This window comes from Serinus canaria, chromosome 4 (assembly GCF_022539315.1).
Source record: "Serinus canaria isolate serCan28SL12 chromosome 4, serCan2020, whole genome shotgun sequence".
In the NCBI taxonomy this organism is placed as follows: domain Eukaryota; kingdom Metazoa; phylum Chordata; class Aves; order Passeriformes; family Fringillidae; genus Serinus; species Serinus canaria.
Genome location: NC_066317.1, coordinates 55727111 through 55752053, shown reverse-complemented (window position 1 = coordinate 55752053; position 24943 = coordinate 55727111). Strand labels below are relative to the sequence as shown.

Here is a 24943-nt window from a genome sequence, read left to right as displayed (position 1 = left end):
ATCCTTCACCCAAATTATGCTGTTTTGCAGCTTTGTCCCTTGCACACAGATATTTACCCACTTTTTAAAATAATCCAATAAACTGGATTCTTCTCCAAATTTTCTTCACATGAGGTTGCAGTAAGAAACTCGATGTCATTTGAGCAGGACAATTAAACCCCCGAGGAAATGTTAGACAGGCCACAGAGATAGAATTACTTGCTACAAAGAAGCCTCACCGCACTACAATGCAATGACGCCCTTACTTGCAACCATTTCAGGATGTTGTTGCAGCAAAATGTATTTTTGCCTTGATTTTTAACCATGCAAATTAATTGCTGGACTTCCAAAACACAAAGAGAAGTATCTTGAAATGCCTGGTATTCACCTGTGGATTTTGGAGCATGATGAAAAATGGGAACTACGTCTGACTGCTGCAGAGAGGGCTTGGAGATGATCCCTTGAAAGCACTAGGATGCCTGGCTGCTTTAAAAAGACATTATTTGCCTTGGCTTCCCTAATCAGTTTTGTGTCTTTTATCTTGATTGTTGTTGCAATGGGGATCCCAAAGTGGATGACTGGAAAGATCCTTTGCAAAACAGGGGCGGATTTGGTCAATGCCACAGATCCAGAGCTGGTCAAGTTCATTGGAGAAATTTACTATGGACTCTTTCGGGGTGGCAAAATACGCCAATGTGGCTTGGGTGGGCGGCGTTCCAAATTCACAAGTAAGTACAGTTTTGGTTGAATATTTAGTCCAATGTCTAGTTCAAATTTAGCACTTCATTATTTTTGTTTATAGAACTTGTACAATGAAAATTATTATTAAATAACTATGCAGTCTTTATGGTTTGATGTTTGGAGTGTGAATGTAAATTTTCTATCATTTCATTAATGTTTTTTGCTACAGTTATGTTGTGTAATCCTGAAATCAAGCTGGGGAAAATAATCTCTAGGGCTAGATGGAGAGTTTCCTTTTAGCCTTGTGAACAGGTGAAGGTCATCTGGAGATGACCCTGTAAATCATACTTTCCCCTTGACTGACTTTTTCCTATGCCAAGTTTTGCTCTGTCACACCTCTGCCTCTGTCCTTACCTTCTCTGTTGAACTTTTCTGAGGTTTTTTTTCCTTTAAGAAGCAGAGATTTATTTAGCTGGACACATTTCTGTATTTCTCTGGCTGTCTTAATGCAAATGTCTACCATAGCACATATTGCTAACTTTATTAACATGTTGAAGAAATTCTTACCTTCTTTTCTATTAAGTTGGGAGACAAAAAATTGCTGAACTTTTAACAAATATAAAAACTCTTCTAAATATATTCCTTTTAACATAAAAGATTTTGTTGAGGTCTTGAAAGCACTGAGCTGTACAATGGATGATTTCCAAATTGCACTCATCCTGTTCTGTAGTGAAAATGGTAATTTGCATTGAAGATTTTTATTTCAGTGTACAGAATTACTGAAACTTAAACTAATACAAGTTGAAGCTGTTGCAGTCTCACCCTCTCCCTGGCCCTCAGCAATGCTGTCCCATCCTTTGCAACAGCTCTGGTAGTTGAGGTGAGGTATTTCAGAAGTTAGACTGGCCAAAACTTTAGCCTACAAAAATAAATACTTGTTGTCCCATAGGATCGTGTCTGACTACACAACTATACAAGCAGTTCTATAAAAATCTGAAGGCAGGTGTGACTGTGGGACTTCATAGGGAATGTAGAAAAGAACCAGAGCAACCTCAGCTTAGATCAGCATGTTAAACTGGATGAATTTGGAATGGTAACCAAATTATTGCTCAAGCTCTGACTGCAACTGCAACTTCATGACACGGACATAGCAGTCATGCTCATCCAGCCCCATTCTTTCACCCTGTCCTGGCAGAGAGAATGAGAAAAACTCTGTACAACTTTTTGGACTATTTAATGAACTTTCTGATTTTTTACTGTGCAACCTGAGAGGAAGGCATAATGTTCCACAGTCACTCTGGAGTACATCGATATGCAATTGGAGGACATGGGCTAGCACTCCTTAGACAAACAGAGCTCTCACTGAAGATAGTAATTCTTTGTTAGAACTGTAAAACATTAAGTGCAGTAGGCACAAATATGCATTTTGGTCAATGAGTGTTCCAGAGATTTTCCCTTTTAAATATTTTAATAACTCTACTGAGTTTGATATTTTTACAATACTGGTTTCAAACAACAATACACAAAGCTGATACTTTAGCACAATGGTAAGCAGGACTGGGGGTTCTGGGCTTGACTCGACTTTTTTTTGGTTTGAATGTCCCCCTTAATCTCCAAGCATTCTGAATTTACTGGGGTGCAAGAACTATGAGACTTTTCATGAGGACTGTGATAATATAAATGGACTTCACTGGCACCATTGATGAAGACAAAGCTAACACATCATATGGTGCAGTATTGCAGTTCCTCTGACACTTCAGAATTTCAAAGTGCAATAATTTACTGTTATTGGTACATCCCCTTCCACTCTGTTGACATTCACTAGAGTAGACTTATGGCTGGCACACTCTCTTTCAGCTGGAACAGTGATTCTGTTGCTATAACAGGTGTCTACTGCTCTTTTGTACTCCTCAAGATGTATCACCTGGCCTCCAGCTGCAGCTTCTGGAAGTGTCCCATCCAAGTGCAACATGTATGTTAGACCCACAGGATTGTTATGATGGTCCTAAGGCACCTAAGCTGGCATAAGGTGCTTCTGTTTTGACAATTTAGTCAAGCCCTGAGAACAAGCTGGGGAAGCCACGTGTTTTGCCGTATCAAACACTGCTGGATATTGCTGTAGTCTCCATGGCAATATCCTTCTCATGGATTCTTATTTCTGTGTACTAAGCCAGACCCACTGGGCAGGTCATTGGGACTTGGCTTCAAGACTCAAAAGAGAGACCAAATAATCCTTACAACTACCCTAAAATCTCTGATGGTTTGTAAGGAGGCTAATTTCCAAGGGCTTTGTTGTTACACTGCCAGTTATCTTCCAATCAGAAAGCAACCTAATTTTTGGATTCCTATTTCTCATATATACTTCTGATCCTCATTACTCGCCTCATTTTTTGTTGTCAGAGTCTTCTGCAGCTCTTCTGTGCACAGGCCCAACTACAACCCCAGAATGAGCTACTGAAAGGGTAGATCTGTTGAATCACATCATTTTTGTGTGGGATTTGTACAATATGATTTTTTTTTCTACAGGATCTACTGTAATTCTGTCCTGTCATGATCAAATTATATGCCTGAAGTTCATGGTGACATTTACCAAATATTGCTGCCTACTTTTTAGGTGGCTTGTCTGAACTTTGGGGTTTTTTGTCAGATATCCAGCACAGGCAGGAATTTATTTATTTGTTTATAACAAATATAAAGTATACCTTCTTTGTAGTAACTTATTAGTAATTAGGCAGTAAGTTTTTCAGAACATGTATGAGTGTGAAGTGCTATGCTAGCTGAAGGACTGCTCTTGATCACCTTGTATTTTAAGGTTCCTCTCAATCAGCTTCTCTCTTTTCTGTCAGTCAAGATCACCTACAATTCCCCACTCACATTTCTTCTGATTCTGTTCTTAGAGGGCTGCAGGATAAACTAAATACTCAGGTGTACATTTCCTGCTGCTGGCCAATCTGGCCTTCCAACAAAGGAACTATGTCTGTGAAGACAGAACCAAGAAAATTACTGTTCTCAAGAGACAAGTGAGCAACAGGCTGCTGAGGGAGAGCTTGCTTGTGCCTATAGCAAACCATGGGAGTGCTTCACCTAAAGCCCACCTGACTGCAATACTTTACAAGCTTCCTACATCTGTGGCTAAAACACTGCCAGATGCCCAGAAAAGCATAAAGGGGCCATAAACACTAGATCAGAAACCAAAACAGAATCTTAAAGGGAAAACCTGTGGGATTAGGATGTATGAAATCAGGGCAGATCTCACTGGAACCAGCAGTAAAGAGAGGATTAGAAAAAAAAAGAAGAATAACATGAGAAAATAAACACAGAAAGAGGTGATACTATTTTAGGGAAGCAAGGGAAAAAGGAAACGGAGACTATCAGACTTCAAAAGGATGAGATTAAAAGCATGAGACAGGAATGAGAAGCTCAAACCAGGAGTTTGGTACCGAGAACAGAGAAGAGACAGGAATGTATGCAAGAGACAATACAGCACCAGAGATAAATACATTAACACTGCTAGATAAATAAACAGGACTTCAGCCTGAATCCTTATTCACAGATCCTGTTTAGATGATTATTCCTGTAGCAAAATATCCCTGGTTTGATGCACTGAAAAATAAAGCATCAGGAACTGAGATGTATGCAACTAGCTGAATTCCACATCTCCATAAAAACACAGTCTTCCTTAATTATAAGTTGAATTTGATGCACCAGCACAGTGTGATGTTTACTATCATCAAGAAAACCAATACACTGAACAGACAATTTATTTTTTCTTGACAGTTTTCCCACACATGGTGAAAAAGTTGAATACAGGCCTGCATGTGATGATCATAATGTTCCTCTGTGTGGCCATTTTATTTTCTCTGGTCAGTTTTGGATTCTGCATTCTTAACGCAATAAAAGTTCCTTACCGGGCTATTAACGGTCCAGCAGGAGCATGCCTTTGGAACTTCCTTGCAGGTAAAGTAATTTTCCAGTGTTTTTCTCTAGTCACATTCATAAAAAATTATGCAAGTTCCTTCTTTTGCCTTACTAAATAGCTCTTTGATTTCAATACTTATGAATACAATGAAGTTGGCAGTGAATTCACACCTATCAAAACAGAACTCCCAGGTGGCATCTTGGTTTATTGTGTCTAGTTAACATTTAACAGGAGCTATGAATGCCAGCCTTGAGGCTTTATGTAGTGGATAAAAGTATGTTTGCCCACACAATAAAGCCTAAGCATTGTGAAGGTGTTTAAGCCATGCCTTTGTCTATCCCTACTCTGTATAGTGCTCAGTAATGTACTCAGTAAGTCTTTTGAAGCATGACCAAAATATCTGTCTTGTTTTGATTTGATAATGGTGAATTACTTATTTCATTTTGTTGCAGGTGGATTTGTAGTACTTGGAGCCACCAGCTTCATGGCTGCTGTGAAACTCCATCACCTCACAGAAAGAATTGCCAATTTTCGGGAAAATGTCTTTCGGTTCGTTATCTTAGAAGAACGCTTTGAAGACTGTTTTTGGATTTGTGTGGCAAGTGCCACTGCACATGCAGTGAATTTGCTGCTAATAGCCATTAGTGGGATTCATTTCCCGAAAATTAAGACTAAAACAGAAGAAGTGAATGTTACAGCAGAAGATATCATGTACTAACAAATCTACACAAAACTATTTTGGTCAAGTGAACTGTTGTGACAGGAACAGCTTCTTGGCTCTTCAGCCTTTGTTTTGGATAGATGATTTATGTACAAACCTGAGTAAACATGTCAGTCTACAATACCAGCAACTAACAAGTCTGTGAAAAAAAATTTTAAAAAAAATCTAAATGCTATAAATACCATTATTCTCAAAACACACTGATATCTGCAGTGAGTATGCTGTTTCAGTTTTTAGAAAATTTGCACTTTGGGGTCTTTTAGAAAGCTAAGGTAAAATATTTCATCAAACCAAATGTCTTCTTTATTTAGAAAGACATCATGTTTATCACAAAACTTTGAAACAATAAGGTTATTTCAAAAGAGAAAGAATGTATATTTGGCATTTACTTTCACAGAATTATCTAGAGCATATTAAGAAAGACATCTATCTTTGATTATGTTATACAGCATTGAAAAAGAGAACATCAACTGTGAGGCTAAAGTTAAGGGGCAGCAAAGGCTATGTTTGTGTGTGTGAAATATTTTTAAAATGGAAATTATCCAATACCACAAGGCAAAGAAGTGAGAAATGTAAAGTATATGGGATGCTATTAGTCTGTGAAGAAAAAATTATCTGCTAGATGAAGATTGTTTTGCAGCTTCTGGAAGTAAACAGATTAAGGGTAATAGAGCTTTTTGATAACCTGGAAAATATTAATCAGATTAATTTTCTTCATAACTGTGTTAATTGTTAAGCCTATCTGAAACCAAGTAACAGTGATGTATGATGAAACAGTATTAAAATGAATAGAACTGGCTAAATGGATGGAAAAGTTACTTTCTTAGGAAGGACCATAATTTTGACAAGGATTCAACCAGTTCATGGGTCCCAAGGAGCAAGTATTTTTGAGAAAAGGATATGGAATATATCATTAAGAACGGATACAGTGGCCTCTACCATTTCTGGCCTTGGCTCTACAAGGTTAGCAGGATTATAAATGAAGCAGAAATTTGTGAGAGCACCTTTGCAATAGGCCCTACTAACCTGTCTTCTTCAAGACATCATGAGCCACTTTTGTTTTTCAGGAGCACTAAAATTATTTTCAAAAATTTAAAAGATAGATGGGAAATTATGACAAGTCTATAGAACTGTTACAATTTTAATATAAAGAAGACTCAATAAAGCTGAAAAGGTTCATATTTTATACCACCCTCTTGCTTCATTGTTCAAAATTTACTGGTGCTTTGACTCAGACTGTGCCCTGGACCACAATTCCAGAAGATGGTACAATAGCCTGTACATGGATAGGCAGCAAACAAACCCAGGCTATGAAGGTGCCTTAGATGGTAAGAACACAGTATTGCCCTGAAAACTGTCCACAGGGGCCTCTGTGGTACCACCACCTTCCCCACCCAGAAAATTCTGAGTGGCTTTGAGATAGAAAAACTTGAAGTGCAGCATAATTTCACAAGTAGAAAAGGTAATACTTGTAATTTGTAATTGTTCTATGAACATGTAAAATTTAGACTGAGTTACTGCACACAAATAATTATATTTTGGCCTGTAACTTAGTTTTTACTAAATATAATTCTCTTCGGGAGGTGAGAAGGAAACAGATTCTAAAATCCTCCATATTGAGTGATTGTTGTGAAAATGCATTTCAGTAGTATTAATATGCATTATTGCAACATATTTTCATACTGATAATGAATTGCTTGATGGCCCACATTTTCATACTGATAATAAACTGCTTGATGGCCCCCAAATTTCAAACCACTCCAAAAATATTACTGAATAAGAATCATGGGACTATTTCGGTAAGGACAAGATTAAAGATTTGTTGGAGTGCATTCCTAGGGAGGTCACAGTAGCTCTGAAAGAACCTGTAGAATGCACTGTATAGATGAAGTCTGTATACATGAAGTTAAAGGGGATAACTGGGCTGATAAGCATTGTGATTTCTTTATTTGAATCAATTCAAGAATGGAGGATACTCTGCAGTAAAGGTCTGAGAGAAGATTTCTCCTACAGCACACCTGTGAAGCATCATTGTGGGATACTGTAGCTGCACATGTTGAATGACCAATTAATATTATTACCCAATGACTGTGTTGTGACCTGTGAGAAAATAGTATTTTCAGTTCAGAGTGCACAGAAGTATTGCTATGCGTGAACTAAACTTCAGGAAACTTATGTAAAGCTAAATTAAACTTTCAGCTGCACAGGTTGTCTGAGTTTAAGCACTACTAAGATACACTGATAGGTCAATGCATGGAATATTTGCCCTTGGATATTTTGTCTGGATAAAAAGAAGGTTAAATGCAGGCATACATATTTGAAATGTTCAATTACAAAGCCTACCCTGGGGTTAACAGTAGGTAAGTTTATCACTTAGACCTTTTCAGCTTTCCCTTGTACCTCATAAACTAATTTCAAAAATGTGCCACTTGTTATATGTGGTCTACTTTATTTACACATTTTTATTATGCTTCACATAGTGTGCCTGATCATATGCATGCTCAGCATGCAGAAATGAGCACTTCTCTGGGGGCACTTCTTACCTTGGAAGACTTGAAATCCCAGATGAGAATATTTATGAGTAATATCTATCCAGAAATTTGAAGATATTATGGGCCCAATCCTGTCTTTCCATAAAATTAAAGACAACTTCATATACCCCAGAAATACCCATTTAATTTGAATGTACACAATAATATATAGAAACTACATAAATGTGGAGAAGCTATGAAGCTATGGAGTTCAAAGAACTAAAAAACTGTTCATTCAAGAGCCTTGCCAAAATAACTGAAGCTGAAAATTAAGTACCACTTTGATTCTTTAAATAATATTGTGGTTTAATGTTAAAAATATGTATTTTTACAAGAGAAATCAAATTGGATGGCATTTTCCTCAGTCCTTGTTTCTGAGTGCTGCTGTCCTTAATAAAACATGTTATTTGTCTCTGTACCACTTCATGGGAAAAGCTGTGAGGTGGGAAGTGCAATGGACTCCTAGAGAACAGGCCCAACTCCTTCTACGTGATGTTCTGCTCATCTAACAGTGTAACTCCACTTAAGGATGTATGGAAAAGCAAACATTGTTATACATATTGTCATAAGCTGTCTTATTCTCACATATTAAAAAGAATTACTTAAAATCTAAGCTTTATACTTCAGGACAGGCAAAGAAACAAAAAATGTCTTCATCACCAAAAATTAAAATCCAGTGCGTGTTCAGTGCTCTTCAGACTGACAATACAGTAATTGTCAGCAAACTCCAACCACTTCTTTTCCATGCAGTGCTTTTGCTGCCCATAAATCTACTTCTGATACTACAGTGATGACCCTGTATTCTGTTGTGTATTTTCCTGACAGAATGTAACCACAGTCATTCCCATTGGGTTGTTTTGTGGGGGTTTTTTTCATTTGTCATATTTTTATTTCTTTCTGTAATTTCAGCCTGAAATTGTTACAGTTTTCTCGCAGAAAATAGCGTGCGTTTGCAATAAAGTTTTATTTTTCCTAAATAATTTACACTTTAATCTTCAATATTCAAATTAAGTATGGGGACTTAGGTCTGCCTAAGTCTGTGATAAACTCCCGATAGAAATACGACCACCTATCTAGAACATGCCACGAGAGGGCAAAAATCCACTGTGAAGCCGAGCCGCCCCCTCGCACGAATCGTGCCGGACCATGAGAAAGCCCCGTCCCGCGGGATCTGCGCTCGGGAGCGCTCCGGAACCCCGCGCTCCATCCCCGCTCTCCGTCCCGGCCCTCCCCGGCAGCGGCCGCGCACCGCCCCTCGCGGCGCCGGCTGATGAGGCGCTGTGCGCGCCGGGCCCGGCCTCGCTGCTCCCTTCCCCTCCCCTCCGTGCTGCCTCGCCTGCTGCCTGCCGTGCTCGGTGCCATGCTGCTGCCCTGCGTGCGGAGCGGGGCTGCGCGCCGCCTCGCCCGGGATGTGCCGCGGGCCTGCAGCTGCCCTGCTCAGGACCCCTCGCCGCGGGGCTACAGCCGCGGCGCGGCGGGAAAGGTGAGCGGGGAGCCGGGGTTGCGTGTCCCTTCCTCCGCTCCGCTCTCGGCTGAGCCCCCCGTGTGCTGCCCGGAGCTGAGGCAGGAGCGGTGCGGCTCCCTCTGCTTCTTTTGGGTGTGCCGAACTGGAGGTCGGCGCTGGCAGGGAGAAGCTCTTTTGTACTTAAAATTACTGATTGATAGAGTTTTTGTCTTTATGTGATCGGCAATATTATTGTAAGTTCACTTATGCTGTATCTGACTTCTTTTTCACACTTGAAAGTAGTGTAGTTGATCCTGGTTTGCAGAAGTGTTACTCTATGCATCACATTAGATAAATTCAAAACCTGAGATAAATACAGAAGTAGCAATAGTTTGAAAACTGTGCTCGCTCTCTGATGGGTCTCTGAATTTCGTGTTGTTTACATTAACGCGTGTCCTTTTCTAGGGTCTTGTTCTGGGAGTCTACTCTAGTGAAAAGGATGATGGTGCTGCCCAGTTCACTAGTGCGGGAGATGCTTTTGATAGGCTTGTGTCTGGAAAGCTGAGAGCACTTCTCTCCCTGTAAGTGTGTGATAAGCTTCTGAAATGGACTAAAGTACCTACAAATACCAGTAGGAATGATATTTTTTTTTCTTTATTACTGTCTGTGTCCATATCGCTGTCAGGCTGGTACTTGCTTCAACAGTTTGGGGGGAGCTTCCATGATAAAACCAATCACTGAGCAAACATGCAAAAATTTCATGAGAGTCGTCCTCTGCTCTGAATGAGCACAGAGCCAAGCACCCGAGTGCATGTGTGGCACACTGGGTGGTTGTGGAGTAAATGCAGTACTGTAAGATTGATCACAAGTAAGGCCTTCTGTATTGAGAGAATCTTTTTGTGTCCTAGATGTGGGCCACCTTTGAAGAAAGGCAAAACACGTATATTTCATGGTTTGCATCAGGTATGAACTTTGTGATTTTGTATGCTAGTTGATTGATGTGTGAAGTTTGCTCTTACATCTAATTTTATGCTAAGTTCACTGCTGTGCTTGTATAAATGGCTGGCTCTTCTTCCCTCTTCTTGACTGTTTCAACTCCTGTTCTGCACTGCCCATGTTTGTGCAGCATTTTGCACAGTCCTGTACTCCCTCCACCGTGCTGCAAATGGAGAGGATGTGAACAAGTCTGCTTCAAAGATGCTGTACTCTGAATAGCTGCTTCCTGAATGAGCTAAGGCATGGCAGTTTTGGATCTGACTTCCATGCCTCCTGTGTCCAGGAGGGGTGAGTCTGTGAGGAGTTACTGATAGGTGCAAAGACCTCCCAGACCTGACAGTTCTCAGACAAGGTAATCCCTTCTTAGGCTTTTTTCAGAGGTTTTAATTCAGGTGCTTGAAACCTCCAACAACAAGTTATGGGACTGTTCTTCAAGGAGGACTTTTGTCTGCACAGGCATGATAGATCACAAAGCTATGAGATGAGGATTCATCTGCTCAAAGTTAGGCTTTTGGTTCCACTTGAGAAGCTGGGATAGTACTAATGCACGTATATGAAGCTGACCAATACGGAACGATTTGTGCCTTTTTGGAGGCCTAGTAAGGCCTAGGCAGGCATGTGATTTGACATTAGGTGTTCCTCTCTAAGTAACTGAATCTTACATTAAGGCTATTTAAATAATCTGAAATAAATCCATTTGTAGTGAGAATTGCCTGTGTATAAATTCCTGTGCGGACACCCCACGCAGGTGACACCGGACTTGGTAAAAAGCCTCTCAGAAATTTCATGGAAGTTGAATGCACTGAAGGTCCCATTAGCCCAGTTCTGCATACAGGATGGGCTCTGAAGTGAGTAGCAACTCTCTGCAATAGAAGACAGGAGAATGTTAACTGGTATCACTGATTTTCTGGAAAGCTAACACAAGTTTCAGCATTTTGTGGACTAAAAGACTTTATTACAGTGTAGCAGTTTGACAGCTGATTGTCAGAGGTTGACAGAGATGGGAAATCCTAACATTAACTTAATTTTTTCTTAGGAACTATAGGAACATTATATATCTTCACATATATAGCTTGGAGCTTGTTACAAAATTGACTTCACTCTTAAAAGGCTCCTATAAATACTCATTACTTCTTTCCTCACTTGCATGCAGCTTACAAGGCAAGCATGTAGTCTGCTGTGCTACATTGTTTTCCTGAGCTCTGGAGAGGTGTACCCTTGTGCAGCTTTGGTTTGCTTCCTGGCAAATCCTGCCAGCAGAACTCCTGAGATGAGCTGACACATTGAGTTTTTGAAGTGATTTTATTTTCTTGAGCATAGCACTATGCCAAAAAGGGTTACGATTCTTCACAAAAGTTCTGTCCTTTCTTTCAGCTTGGAAGCTGGATCTGCTTTCCAAGGACTCTTAGGCTTGCCCTTGGGTGTATCAGATTTACCATGTGTTGAGCATAAAGCCTGTCTGCCATGTGCAATGCCCATGATTCTGAGCTGGACAACAGAATAACTGGCTTGCATGCCTGTGGCAAATGATTGGGAGCACAGCACAGCAGCCCCATGCATGTACTCTTAACGGAAAGTGCCTGATATAGAAAAATACTGCATCAATTTTAATGCTATGCTTGATTTGATTTGGAAAGTAAAGTCTTTTTAAAAACTCTGCTGTGGCTGTAACAATGAGGAAAATGAATCCATTTGTGTTGGCTTCATCTAGGACTTTCCAAGTGTGGTGGTAGTTGGCTTGGGTAAGAAGAATGTTGGAATAAATGAACAAGAGAACTGGAATGAAGGCAAAGAAAACATCCGTACAGCTGTTGCAGGTTAAATATTTTTAAATTTTTTAAGCATTTTTTCTGTAAAGCAATTGTAGTTCTGCAGCATGTTCCACTTTTGAAGACCAAGTCTAGGTATGCCTTTGTTTTGAAATGCACAACTTACTTCATGGTTTGGTAAATGCATTTACTTGTCACCGATACTTGTATAAATTCTTCCTTAGTGAGCAAGGAGTTATCAAGAATGTAAATCAAATCTGAATACAGGTAACTGCAGTTATTTATATCAAATAACTTTCCTAAACAGTGTGATATTGAAAAGGCACTTGTCTAATTAGTATTTTGGAACTGAGGAGCATCACCAATTCACTTTATGGTTATTCTGTACTTAAGTATGCACATATATGGTATCTATTTTATGTATATATAAATATATATATTTAAGTATGCACATTTATTTCATAACTGAGGCATTTGTGTTATAAACTAAATCTTTCACAACATCAGTACTATGATTCAGTATGTTATCTGTTGAAGACAAAGAGGGCTTATCTTAATCAAGGATAAGTGCTGCATCTAAGTGTGTAAAATAAGAATTAGGAATTCTCACTGAAGACTTCATAGTCTGATTGGATGGCAGCTGTTTGTCCAAAGTGTAGCCTGTAGCTTCCATTAACATTGTTAATTAATGTTCACTTTGCAGCTGACATAAAATATAGTTAAATTATTTGGGAGCAAAATAGAATGTATGGAATACATTGTTTATGAAAGGGTATATAAACTCATCTGGAAGAAAAGAACAGTCATATTCTTGGCAAAAATCTAAATTATGGCAAATTTCGGATACCTGTAGATAGTCATAATTCATAGCACTCCAGAATGACAGAGCCTTGCTTTGCTATAGAATGAGCTTTAAGGAGCCAGAACAACTGTGATCTTTCCTTTTTTATTCTTGCAAAACATTTAAATAATTATAATTCATCAACTGATGTTTTTAGTAAAGATTTGCCAGTATATGGTCATTAGCATATTTAATTCTTCTGCTGCATGATCTCTTTGACTTACTTATAAACTCAGCTATCTCTACTTAAAATTAATTTTTCCTTGCAATGTCCCATTGATCACCTCAGACAGCTGTTTTTCTGCTCTGTGCAATAGTTGGCCTTCAGTTCTGTGCTGTATTTTTCAGTTGGCTGCAGGCAGATCCAGGATCTGGAGATCCCTTGTGTGGAAGTAGACCCCTGTGGAGATGCACAAGCAGCTGCAGAAGGTGCAGTCCTTGGATTGCATGAATATAATGAGCTGAAGCAAAAAAAGAAGCCTGTAGTTACTCCTCAGCTTCATGGAAGGTGATGGCAAAGGAGAGCTTGTCTATTTATTTATCTCTTTGTTTGCTTATTTATAAAACTGTATGCATGGCATGCTTGTGCATGAGAAAAACAAAACTGAAAGAATAGGCTAGCAACAGTACTCTTCTTAACTCCTACTCATTTGAATTTCCTGAAGTATTTTTCATCTCTAGTATATTTATAGTGTTTGTTCCATGTGTTTTGATGCCATATTCAGAGGTTAAGGGTAAATAAATGCTGCTCTATAGAAAAGAAGGACCAGGATAAAAAGTAAAAGCTACCTGAAGAGAAGCTGTGATATACTAGGACTTTTGTTGGTATTGTGTGCCAGAATTGTGGAGAAGAGGTATTTCAAATTCTATAAATGGATAAATCCTTTAGAGAATCAGGAAATGCTAACTGACACCAGACCAATGTGCTGTGGATATATTTTACATAGTTCATTTGTTATATTTTCATTCACAGAGTATAATGCAAGAAGAGAAGCCTGGGTTCTTCTGCTCTCTAAACTGACACCACTTACTGAGAGCAGAAAGTAGAACCAGGGTATTTGGTTTCAGAACAATTATTGTAGTGGACTTTGGGTGTTTGGTATAGGATATTCTGTCATGCAGGGGAGAGGAATTTCCTGTATGTACTTTAAGCAGGAACAAGTTCTTCCTTACAAAGAAGTTAGTGAAATAAAGCAGAAGCCTCTTTATTAAGCATGTCTTGATAAGTTGTATGTAAAATAATGGTAGCACTGCAGATAGTTTAGAAACTAATTAAATTTGTATTAAATAAACATTTCCTGAAAACACAGATGGTCCTATGACCAGTTTTGGAAGTAATTTTTTAATATAGTTATTTAGGTTGGAAAAGACTTCTGGAGGTCATGCAGTCCAGCTCCAACTTGGATTAGGGATAACATGGACATTACAAACACCATTAAAGCCTGGCCTTTTTTTAGTCCACATTTTAATATCTCCTGAGTTGAAAATTCCAGAACCTCACTACTCCATCTGTTCTAGTGCTTAACTACGCTCATAGTGAATTTTTTTCTTTGTGTCCTATTGCATTTTTCCTTGTTGAATCTTGAAATTGTTGTCTGTTACTGTCTTACTGTGCAGCTCTGAAATATGTGCATGTTCAGACATGTTCCTGCTTCAATTAATGTTTTCTCAATTTGTCTGCAAGGATTCTGTCTGAAAACCAGCTAAAGTCAAGAAAAATCACAGAGTTGTTTAGGCTGGAAAAGACCTTTAAGGTCAATTACATCCACTGTGGTCCTCTGTGACAAACCCTCTCATCACAGAATTCATTTAAGTTGGTCAGGAATTTGCTGCAGATCTAAAAAGATGGTTTCCAGTCACCATCTTGTCCTTTGTATACGTAGAAATGGCTTTCAAAATTACTTTCTCTACAAACTTCTAAGGAATTAGTCTAGGATAACTGGCTTGCAGTTCCCTATATCCTCCTTGGCATTTCTAAAGATGCATATTTGTCCTTTTCAGTCATCAGGGACTGTATTCAGTTTTACCTTTCAAACTGCAAGAGCCTAGGCTTGCAGTGATGCCAGCCGGCTCTCTCAGAACCCTCAGATATGTTCTGCCTGCTACCAAGGATTTGTGTGTGTCCATCATCCTTAAGCTAAGTCCTAAGTCTCTCTTCCTGTCATGAGGAGTGCCCCTCTTCCTTAAACTCTATTGCTGAGCACAAAGAACTGGGGAATCTGGAAGCAGATCTTTATAATTATTAAGGTTGATGCAAAGCCTGCATTGAGAACTTCAGCCTTCTCAGTGTTCAGTAGGTTACCTGAACCATTTAGCAAGTGAACAGTGTTATTCCTGCCCTACCTTTTGCTGATGGTGTACCTGTTGAAATCCTCTAGGTACCTTTTCCACCTCTTGCCAGTTTCAGTGTCAGCTGACATTTGGCTTCTTAATTACATCCTTCCATATCCAGGCAATATTTGTATATTCCTCCTGTATTCCTCCATCACTGTCCTGCTCTTTTTAGAGGCAAAATCCTGTTCAATGCCTTGCTTTGTGATAACTTATAAAGCTGTCTCAGTAAAATGAAAGGTTTTGTACTGGTCATCTGTCAAAGTAACCAGAGAGACTTCCCCATTTCCTACACAGGCAGCTCTGTGAATGTTTGCTCTGTCATTTGTTAGTGAAGTGCCTTGAGTGCACTGGGAAATCCCAGTGAGATCCAAGTTCCACTCTTACCACATAACCATATTTCTTGGAGACTTTATTTGGTAAATAAAAACTTTCAAGGCTGTTAAAAGTAATGTGATTACAATCTTTAGAAGGGGTATTAAACCTTGTGTTTAAGGATTTAAGCCAATCTTTGATTAGTAAGGATTAGGATAAGACCTAATGAATTGGATAGATAATTTTCCATCTGTCCACTCTTGGATTCTCCTAGCTTTCTCTGAAGTATTTGGCAGTAGAGAACCACAGATGAGTTACAAGACTAGAGTCCTTGTACTAACATAACTGATATTCTTAATTTCTCCAAATTAATGATACTGCATTTAAAGAAAGAAAATACATAAATATTTTAAGAAAGAAAATATGTGAATATGTTTTTCTTACTTTTGCAAACGTCTATAATCCTGATCATTGTGTGTTGTTTAGTGCTGAAAGTCAAGCCTGGCAAAAAGGTGTTATCTACGCTGAGGGGCAGAACCTTGCTCGGTACCTTATGGAGGCTCCAGCTAATTACATAACTCCAATCAAATTTGCTGAACATATTGAACAGAAGCTCAGAACTTTCAGCAATGTGAAGGTCCACATAAGGTAAATTCCATGGAAATTATTCCTCTCTAGGGTAGAGGACCATAACAGTGAGATAAGATACCTTCCAGATTATTCAAATCTGAAGTTATTCAAATCTCATTTTCCCTTTGCTACTTCAAATGACAAAAGAGGGGGAAGTGTTTGGGGAAAAGGTGTGAGGGGTCCTCAGACTGCAGGCTATTGTCAAGGATTAAGTGAGCTGCTAGTCTGCAGAGGAAGCAAGATATTGTGATGCAGTAAAATCATTAACTGCCAATTAGTCATGCAGTCAGTTATTGCTTAATTAACACATGTGCTGTGAAAAGATCCCTCAGTGAATAGAGGGCTAATATTAAGTACCTTTTGTTTTCTTCCCATGTGGGTTTTTTACATACCTTTGCTTTTTTCCGTGGATATGGTAATAAAACATCTTTTATTTATTGCTGTTACTGTTGGGATTTCTTAAATAGTTTTTAAAAATGTGAGATGGAGCCATAAAAGCCCTTGCAAGTGAATTTGCACAGCTGGTGCTTCTTGCCCCTGAATTTCTACTTTCTGTTCTATAGTAGAAGTGGGCTTACTGGTTGTTAAAGTGTTTGAGGCTATTTTGTTGAAAGCAAAAAATCTTGCTAGCAGAAAGATTGCTGGTAAGATTTCCCCTAGCAGATCTTGCTAGGGGAAATCTTGCTAGCAGAAAGCTAAATGTAACCTGCTGCAATATTGTTACTTCACATACCTTTAGCATCTGCAGCCTCACAGGCAAGTAAGGATCAGTGTTTCTGATGCAGAAACTGCAGACAAGCTGTTGGTTTGTTTTAAACAAGACAAAACAAAAATCAAAGAACAACTCTGAGGAAGTATTTTCCTGATTCACCAAAAAAGGTAGTAGTGGTTGGATTTAAACTACAGTTTCCAAAATAACTAACTAAAATGAAATTGTTTGTGTACAAACCATCAAGAATAATGATCTCTTAAAAAAATCATCTTGGTTAAAGTGTCCAGTTGGAAAAGAAAAAAACCAACTAACTAATATATGTTTCTATTCCAGACCGGAGTCTTGGATAACAACACAAGAGATGGGAGCATTCCTGAGTGTTGCTAAGGGTTCAGCTGAACCTCCCATCTTTCTGGAGATTCATTATTTAGGGGGTGCTAATACAGATGACTCCCCATTGGTATTTGTAGGAAAAGGAGTTACATTTGACAGGTATGTATGCTTGTATGCCAATATTTTAATTACTAGAGGAAAAAAATGCTTTCCTGCTATTCATGTTCAACAGGGAGATGCTTTTTCTTTGCTCAGCACATCTTCCAATGCTACATCTTCCAATGCTGCATTACATAGCAGCTTGTGCTCCCTTTTTCAGCAATAAGATAACATCAGTTGTCCAAAGTAGGAATTACTATGCCATCATCTTGTAAGGGAAAGAAGAAAATTCAGAGGGAATGAAAATAAAGAAGGTGCTATTTCTTTTCTTGTCTTGAACAAACCTGTGGATGAAGAATTTGCATGTTTAGAATTGCAGTATGTCACTGGACATCTAGATGATGCTTAAGGAAATAGAAAATAGTTCATTCTTTGCAACAGTTCCTTATAACTACTTTCCATGTCACATTCTGCTGAAGAATTTATCAGTCAGTTCCCATCCATATGTCAATTTTTACCAAGTGTATTATGTTGTTCATTATGTGCAGTGCCATTATGACAATCAATGAGTTACTCCTGCAGTTACCTGGGTTTTTATGGTCTCCTAATTAGGAGGAAATAATATTTAATCTGAAATTAAAACCCAGATACCTTACTTCCGGTACACTTACTAGGGTTGTAGAGGTACTTGGAGCACCAGGTCTAGCATTTACTTATGTTTGGTGTTAACACACACTGATGGACAGAACATCACCAGTGTATGTGACATGGAACATGAGCTGTTTGTTCCAGTGGTGGCATTTCACTGAAGCCGTCGTCGGGTATGGATGCGATGAGAGCAGATATGGGAGGGGCAGCAACTGTCTGTTCAGCCATTGTGACAGCAGCAGCTCTAAATCTACCTTTGAACATAATTGGTAAGTGCTTTTTTGTGTGGAGAATCCAAAAATCTTAGTTCTACAAGGTTTTGTGAGAGAGTATTTTTCTAGTATTAGCAGTGGTAAAAGCCATGTACAAACATCATGGACTCTTGCTCACCTACTTCTCTCATTCCCTTGCTCAATCTCTCTTCCATTTTTACTTGAATATCAAAAAATTACTGTTCTTTACTTGAATAAAATATTAGAATACCAAATCAGGATTTTTAAGGTATGATTTTTACATCTTAAGTGAGAAATTCTTGTCAATAAAGATACTTCATTGAGTCTTTGAAAAGTCCTGATCCTTCGTTACAAGAAGTAACTTGCATCTCTGCATAAGCAGTTAGAATGAAAAGAAGTCAGGAGTGCTGAGCTCCCTCCATAAGTGCATGCCACAACTGAACAGGAACAGGGATCAGCTCTAGTTTCCTTAGGTGAATATCTCAGCAGAAAACTAAAACAAACCAGTCTGCTGATACCTTTATGCATGTGCAATGATTTTTTAATTTTACCTCTGTAGGAAAAAGTTTATTTTTCCTACAGAGATAAAATTAAATGAGCTGATTCAGAGTTGTGGCAAGACCAGTTGGCAACGACATGGAACATTGTCTGCAATAAGTTTTAGTTTGAGAAGATCGACTTTGAGTAAACTGGTACTTTAGTCACTTCTGTGCTTCAACCAGGAGAGGGCAGCGGTGCCCGCGCACATCCTCACGGCCTTCCTCACCGTGAGAGGGTAAACGTGTGCCATGGGGAGGGCTGGCAGTGGAGCTGGTCTGTACATCATGAAAAGTGGTGCTCCACTTGTGCACCTTGTGCCAGGTGCAGGCTTTCCCTAACACTGAATTTCCTCGGTCATTCCATGATCCCAGTCATAGTTGCAGTTTTGACACTGAGCCTGTTTTTTGATCATTTTTAGTTGTTCTTGGTATGGCTGGAATTATGTGACAAGTTTTAGACATTATACAGTGAGCACAGCTTGAATGGCTCAGAGTGTTTATTTGAGAAGCTTTTAATTTCAGAAAGAAAGAAGTTCCTTTATGTGAATATTATATATGGGAGACAAAAAATAGTATTTATTGCTCCTCTGATATCACTTGTCTGGAAAAAACGTAGAAGAAAACCCTAGTGGTAAAGTAGTGTAGGTGAGAGAGCCTGGTGGTGCATCATGCAGAGGAGTTTCCCTGACTGAAAACTGGACCATGTGTCTTCCAGTAACTGGGAAAATTTGGATTTTGAGTTTAATTTCAAAATTACACTTGTAGTGTTTTCTTAAGGAGGTGTTTGGAGTATATCTAAATGGGTTTTTTCTACAGCTTTTCTGAGAAGGAAAATAGTAGTTCACTTTTCTTTTTCTTTCTCTGAGGTTTGGCACCCCTTTGTGAAAATATGCCCAGTGGTAAGGCAAACAAGCCTGGAGATGTAGTTAGAGCCAAGAATGGAAAAACAATACAGGTATGCATGTGAAACTTGAAATTTGTATACTTTTTGTGAACTGGTTTTAATCAACCAAGTTGACTGCAGTCAGAATACATTTAAAAAACCCTTCTAGATAAGCAGTGCAAATGTACTGTTTTTAAAATTGTAAGAAGCATGTTGCTAACTAGAAGTTGCTATGGTAGGGTTTTTTCAAATATAGATTGAAGAGATGGGACATGTCTTATAAATTGCTAGGAAAAGCTGCAAAGTTCGGTCATTTATTTAGCATGCTGGAAAAGCTCATTTGGCACAAGAGGTTGTTACAGTGCTGATAAATACAGGCTCTAAGTCCAAATAAATAACTTCAAGTGCTTCCAGCAGACTCTTGAGGCGAATTCCTTGCTATCTGGAGTAAGACATCAGAGTAAGACATCACTTTCCTGCTGATGTAACAGTCTTTACATTGCCAAACTGCTCAGTACAGTCAGAACTCTGAGTCATAGGGGGTGTTGGTTCAAAGGAGCCTGCCAAATCAGTACCAAGATACATACTTCATATTTATTACAAATGGTCCCATACTCATCTAATAGATTAAATTGTACTGAAAGTCTTTGTGCTGTAGATTGCTGATTCAGTGCAGAAGTTGATGGCTTTCTTTTTGTCTGAATTTCTGTGATTCTGCCACTTTTAACTTGCTGAACCTTCCTCTTTTTTGACATTCATCTCTGAAAACTGACTTCAGTCACCCTCTGCTTTGAGGGAAAAAGACTGGGCATGTCCCCGATCAAGAAGAAATCTGCAAGAAAGTGCTGGTAGCTCCAAGCACATGATGCAGCCTCTGTGCTCCCCTGAGACACCTCTCCAGTCTCCAGGCTCTTCTGAGGAGCCAGCAGTACAGAGACCCAGCATGCAGAGGAGGTTGTAGTGCTGAAGGATGACTTACCTCAGCTACAGACACGCTTTTACTTTATACACATAACTGTGTATCAATGCTATATTTTTTCTTTCTTCTTTTCAGTGTAGTTTGAGTAAATTTTCATTACCTGAAGTTTCTAGGGTCTCTATCCAACAGCTATTTAAGATAATATGTGAGAAATACATCAGTGAAAGAGACATTTGCAGTACGTTATCTGTTTTTTACTGATTTGCCTTTGAAGGTAGATAACACAGATGCAGAAGGAAGACTGCTGTTAGCTGATGCTCTCTGTTACGCCCACAATTTTAATCCAAGGGCTATTGTGAATGCTGCAACATTAACAGGTAAGCAGTGTCCCTTCCCTGCTCACTCCAAAGTCAGTTTTGTGTTACTCATTAGTTGGGCTGTGGATTAGTTGTACTGTGTGTATAAACCCCCCCTTAATTCAAAGGCAACTGAGATGATTTTACATGTTTCAGGCCAGTAAGCACAGTGAGCACAGCTTGTATGTCTCTGGAGTGGGGAGGGGATGTGCAGGGTACATGCTCAGCAGTGGAGATGAAGTTGGGTTGGCTTAGCCCAGCTGGAGCCAAGAGCAGGAAAACCTACACAGACTTTTGTGTTTGTGCACAGTGTTTCCCTGTGCTTCCTCCATCTCTGAGCTGAACCCTCTCAGCTCCCAGTCCTGTGTGATGCAGAGGTGGTGACATGTTCATGGAAGAGTCCTGCCCAGTCCATCTGGCACGGAGCACGCTGGAGCTCAGGAGGTTCCTGAATGCATTGCTGGGTGCCTGAGCTCTGACCCAGCCAGTGCCAGTTCTCCCACCCTGTGAGCTGGCTCAGGCCTCCATGATGGCAGGGGAGTTGTCATCATTCCCAGGGAATTCGTTTGACTGAAGTATTTTTTGTGTAATTTGCATACTTTTGGGCATTATGAAATGTCTTTTAATTGTTTCATCTCTACAGTTGTATAATAATGAAGTTGTAAATTTAAATTTAAAACCAGCAATTTTGTATGCATGAACTCACTAACAAGCTGTCATGGGTGAGGTGACTGTAGCTGAAATAAAAGCAAACACAGAAGAGTAATTCAGACAGGACTCTACTCTGTTGCTTAATTAATATGCTAAGCAAAATAATTGTGCTTATATAGATTCTCTGCTAATGCCTTAAATTATGTTCCATCAGTTTTACCAGTTCAAATGCTGTGGAAAATTTCAATAGACAGAAAGGAAACCGAATTTAAGATTGTTGGCTTGTATAAAAGTATTCCTCTCTTGGATCCTTGGGCACCAAGCAGGATGAAGGAGGGCTCCCATAGAAATTTCTTTGACATATTTGGCTAAACTACTTTTTTTAATTTTCATCTCACTAAGGATTAAATATTGGTATTAGAGAAGCAGTTCTGGGGCATCAAATAGATAAATATCTAATCCTATGGTTTAATATTTTGATAAGGATTAATTTGATAAATATTTAATCAAGTAAATTTACACATGATGTGCAAAAGCCTATGTAAGGGAAATTCACAAAAGAGAAAGTATCAGCTCAAAAAATTGTAGAGGTCTATAAACTGGAAAAAGCCCATTCACTTGTATTTTCTATATAAAAATAATAATATCTAGATTTTTTTTAGAGGATACTGTTATTGTTTAATACATTATCTTAGAACTATTTCCAAGAAACATCAATCTGAAATCAGAAAACAGAATATAATTTTTATGGAAAACAGAATATAATTTTTATGATTTCTTGTGCTTTTTGGAATATATAAATGTTCTAAAAATTTTCAGACTTTCAAAAATGCCAGTGTACAGTGTTCAGGTTTTGCAGTCTGATGAATTCAAGTTACTGAGACTGGAAATTAAAAATGGAAAGTTTTGTGAGGAGTCCGGATGCAAGGAATAGCTCAGGTCTCCCTTTTCCTGTGTCATATAAACTTGAAGGTGTGTTCCCTTAGGTGCCATGGATGTTGCATTGGGATCTGCTGCAACTGGAGTGTTCACAAATTCATCTTGGCTTTGGACTCACCTCTATGAAGTAGGTCACCTGCATTATTGTTAAATCATAATAGTAATAATTCAGTGATATGTCTTATTGAAAAGTTAGTACACTACTGAGAGTCTTTATGCAAATCTAAAAGATGATAATATGTTTTGAAATTTTAGAGGAATGATGTCATTACTATATTTAGTTGACTATTAATTACTAGCTCTTCAGTGAGATGCAATATTATACACCAAACATCTTAAGGATCTGCATGTTCTGATAACTCACTACATATGCATAAGCTCTGGACCGTTGGCAGTAATTAGTTCATGTTAAAAGATAATTGATCTTGCTTAACAACACGGATACAGAAATTCAGAGAGGCCTTGTGAGTGGCTGAGGTGCGATGGATCAAGGAAGCCTCTGAGGGGAAGGATTTCTGTTGTCAAGGAAAAGGAAAAAACAGATAAAAAAATGTGGTCTTTTGATGTTGCGTTTTGGCTAACACCAAAGTACCTAAAAAGCAGGATTGCCTGTTTTGAATTGCAAACAGTGTATTTTCAAAAACTTAGTATCTTGGGCTGAAGATTTTTAGACTGGTAAAACCTAAACAAAAAGAAGCATCCATGGAAACAGGGCTTACAAGTGCAGTTAGAAAAATAAATTCCCAAAATATCATTGTTTTTTTTTTTTTTCAGGCCAGTATTTTGACAGGGGACAGAGTTTGGAGGATGCCTCTTTTTGAGCATTACACAAAACAAGTCACAGACTGTCCTCTTGCAGATGTGAGCAACATTGGAAAGTACAGCAGGTAAGATGAACCAATACCTTCCACGTGCCCCTGTCTTTCAACTCATTTGTTTAATATGTGTGCTGTTGGAATTGCTTTGGGAACAATACATCTTTCTGTTTCCCACAGGGCTGGAGGAGCATGCACAGCTGCTGCGTTCCTGAAGGAGTTTGTGACTGCCTCTCACTGGGCTCATTTGGATATAGCTGGGGTCATGTCAAATAAAGATGAGGTGCCGTACCTCCGGAAGGGCATGGCAGGGCGGCCCACGAGAACACTCGTTGAGTTTGCAGCTCGATTAAGTCAAGACAGTCACAATGCCAAATAAAAATACTTGTTCTAAAATCATCCACTCTGCCTTAAGAAAAAAAATCTTAAAAGGTATCATTCATAAATGAATGCCCCAAGCATATTTTCACTATGGCAATTAACTAAAAATGCATTTTATAAATTATTACTTGGGTAAGAATATCTCAACTCTGAGATTTTTCATCCCATACCATATTATGCAGCAAAATAAAAATTATTCTGTTTGAACTACTGAAATATTTAATACCAAAACATCATAATGGGAACTATTGAGACACCTATTTTATATGCAGAGTATGCATAACTGTTGTAAACAATAAATACCTTATTTGGATGTGAGTTTTGATTGAGAGAGAATAAACAATCAATGATAGATGTACCTCAGTTTTAAATGAACTGTAGATGGTGTCGGTGGGAACTCTCCAACGATTTTCATACAAACACCATTCTGGCATTTTTTCCTTAGAAAAACTAAACTGCTTTTGGTACGTACTGAGGCAGAAATGATGCTGTGTGATTAGCATTAGCGTGACTTCAACACAGAATTATGTAGTAAGTTATAAATATGTCAGGAAGTGTGTATTGTAACTTTTTTTCAGAAAACTAGTGGGTGCAAGTTTGTGCTTATGTGTTTTTAGGGGGACCTGCCCTTATCTCACATGGTTTTTGTCATCCTGATAGTTCCCCTCTTTCTTGGTGTGAGGTGGCCACCCTCCGGGTAGGGACATTATTCCCAGAACCAGTTCAAGCTTGAAACAGACCTGACACTTAAAACGTGAGGTGATGTTTTCTTGACAATTTGTGAGATCCAAGCCCATGGCGTGGGGATTTGTTTTGGTTTAGGGTTGGTTTTTGTTAAATGCTGTTGTGAAACAAGTGATGCTGAAACAGTGCTTACCCAGGCTCGCACCTGTGAGACGCAGGCAGGGCAAAGGCTGGAGGAGGAGGAGGGTCCCTCTGGGGAGGATGGCTTTGCTGTCTCTGCTTGCCTTGTTCCAGCAGGGCCACTGCTGTCCTGGGCTGGAGTGGGAAGAGTGTCCAGCGGCTTGGGGGAGGTGATCCTCTGCCCTACTGAGGCCACTTCTGGAGTGCTCTGTCCAGCTCTAGGCTGGTCAATGCAAGAAACACATGGAGCTACGGGAAAGGTTCCAGCAGAGGGCTGTGAGGATGGACGGTCTGGAACATCTCTTATGAGGAGAGACTGCAGAAGCTGAGTCTGTTTAGTCTGGAGAAGTCTAAGAAGGGATCTCATGGACACATTACAGTATCTCTTGACAGGTGCCAAGAGAATGGTGCCAG

The 24943-nt window shown here is 39.1% G+C and overlaps 2 protein-coding genes across 2 annotated transcripts; both read left to right on the top strand.

The window, feature by feature from the left end:
• The first annotated feature begins 400 nt into the window (after positions 1-400).
• Positions 401-5430, top strand: CLRN2 (clarin 2). The gene is made up of 3 exons (XM_009099688.4): positions 401-707; positions 4438-4617; positions 5032-5430. The coding sequence occupies exons 1-3, from the start codon at positions 455-457 to the stop codon at positions 5295-5297; spliced, it is 699 nt and encodes a 232-aa protein (XP_009097936.2). The 5' UTR covers positions 401-454; the 3' UTR covers positions 5298-5430.
• A 3718-nt stretch (positions 5431-9148) lies between these two features.
• LAP3 (leucine aminopeptidase 3) lies at positions 9149-23983 on the top strand. Its single transcript, XM_009101428.4, has 13 exons — positions 9149-9314; positions 9741-9856; positions 10184-10238; positions 11983-12088; positions 13230-13389; positions 16014-16175; positions 17203-17361; positions 18094-18218; positions 19588-19676; positions 20798-20900; positions 22517-22596; positions 23244-23356; positions 23465-23983. The coding sequence occupies exons 1-13, from the start codon at positions 9192-9194 to the stop codon at positions 23661-23663; spliced, it is 1590 nt and encodes a 529-aa protein (XP_009099676.3). The 5' UTR covers positions 9149-9191; the 3' UTR covers positions 23664-23983.
• The last annotated feature ends 960 nt before the right edge of the window (positions 23984-24943 follow it).

Coding starts and splice junctions, on each gene's coding strand:
- CLRN2 (XM_009099688.4), top strand. CDS start 455: ATGCCTGGCTGCTTTAAAAAGACATTATTTGCCTTGGCTTCCCTAATC. Junction 708..4,437: donor GCGGCGTTCCAAATTCACAA/GTAAGTACAGTT, acceptor TTTTCTTGACAG/TTTTCCCACACATGGTGAAA. Junction 4,618..5,031: donor CCTTTGGAACTTCCTTGCAG/GTAAAGTAATTT, acceptor ATTTTGTTGCAG/GTGGATTTGTAGTACTTGGA.
- LAP3 (XM_009101428.4), top strand. CDS start 9,192: ATGCTGCTGCCCTGCGTGCGGAGCGGGGCTGCGCGCCGCCTCGCCCGG. Junction 9,857..10,183: donor CTGAGAGCACTTCTCTCCCT/GTAAGTGTGTGA, acceptor TTTGTGTCCTAG/ATGTGGGCCACCTTTGAAGA. Junction 20,901..22,516: donor GAATGCTGCAACATTAACAG/GTAAGCAGTGTC, acceptor GTGTTCCCTTAG/GTGCCATGGATGTTGCATTG.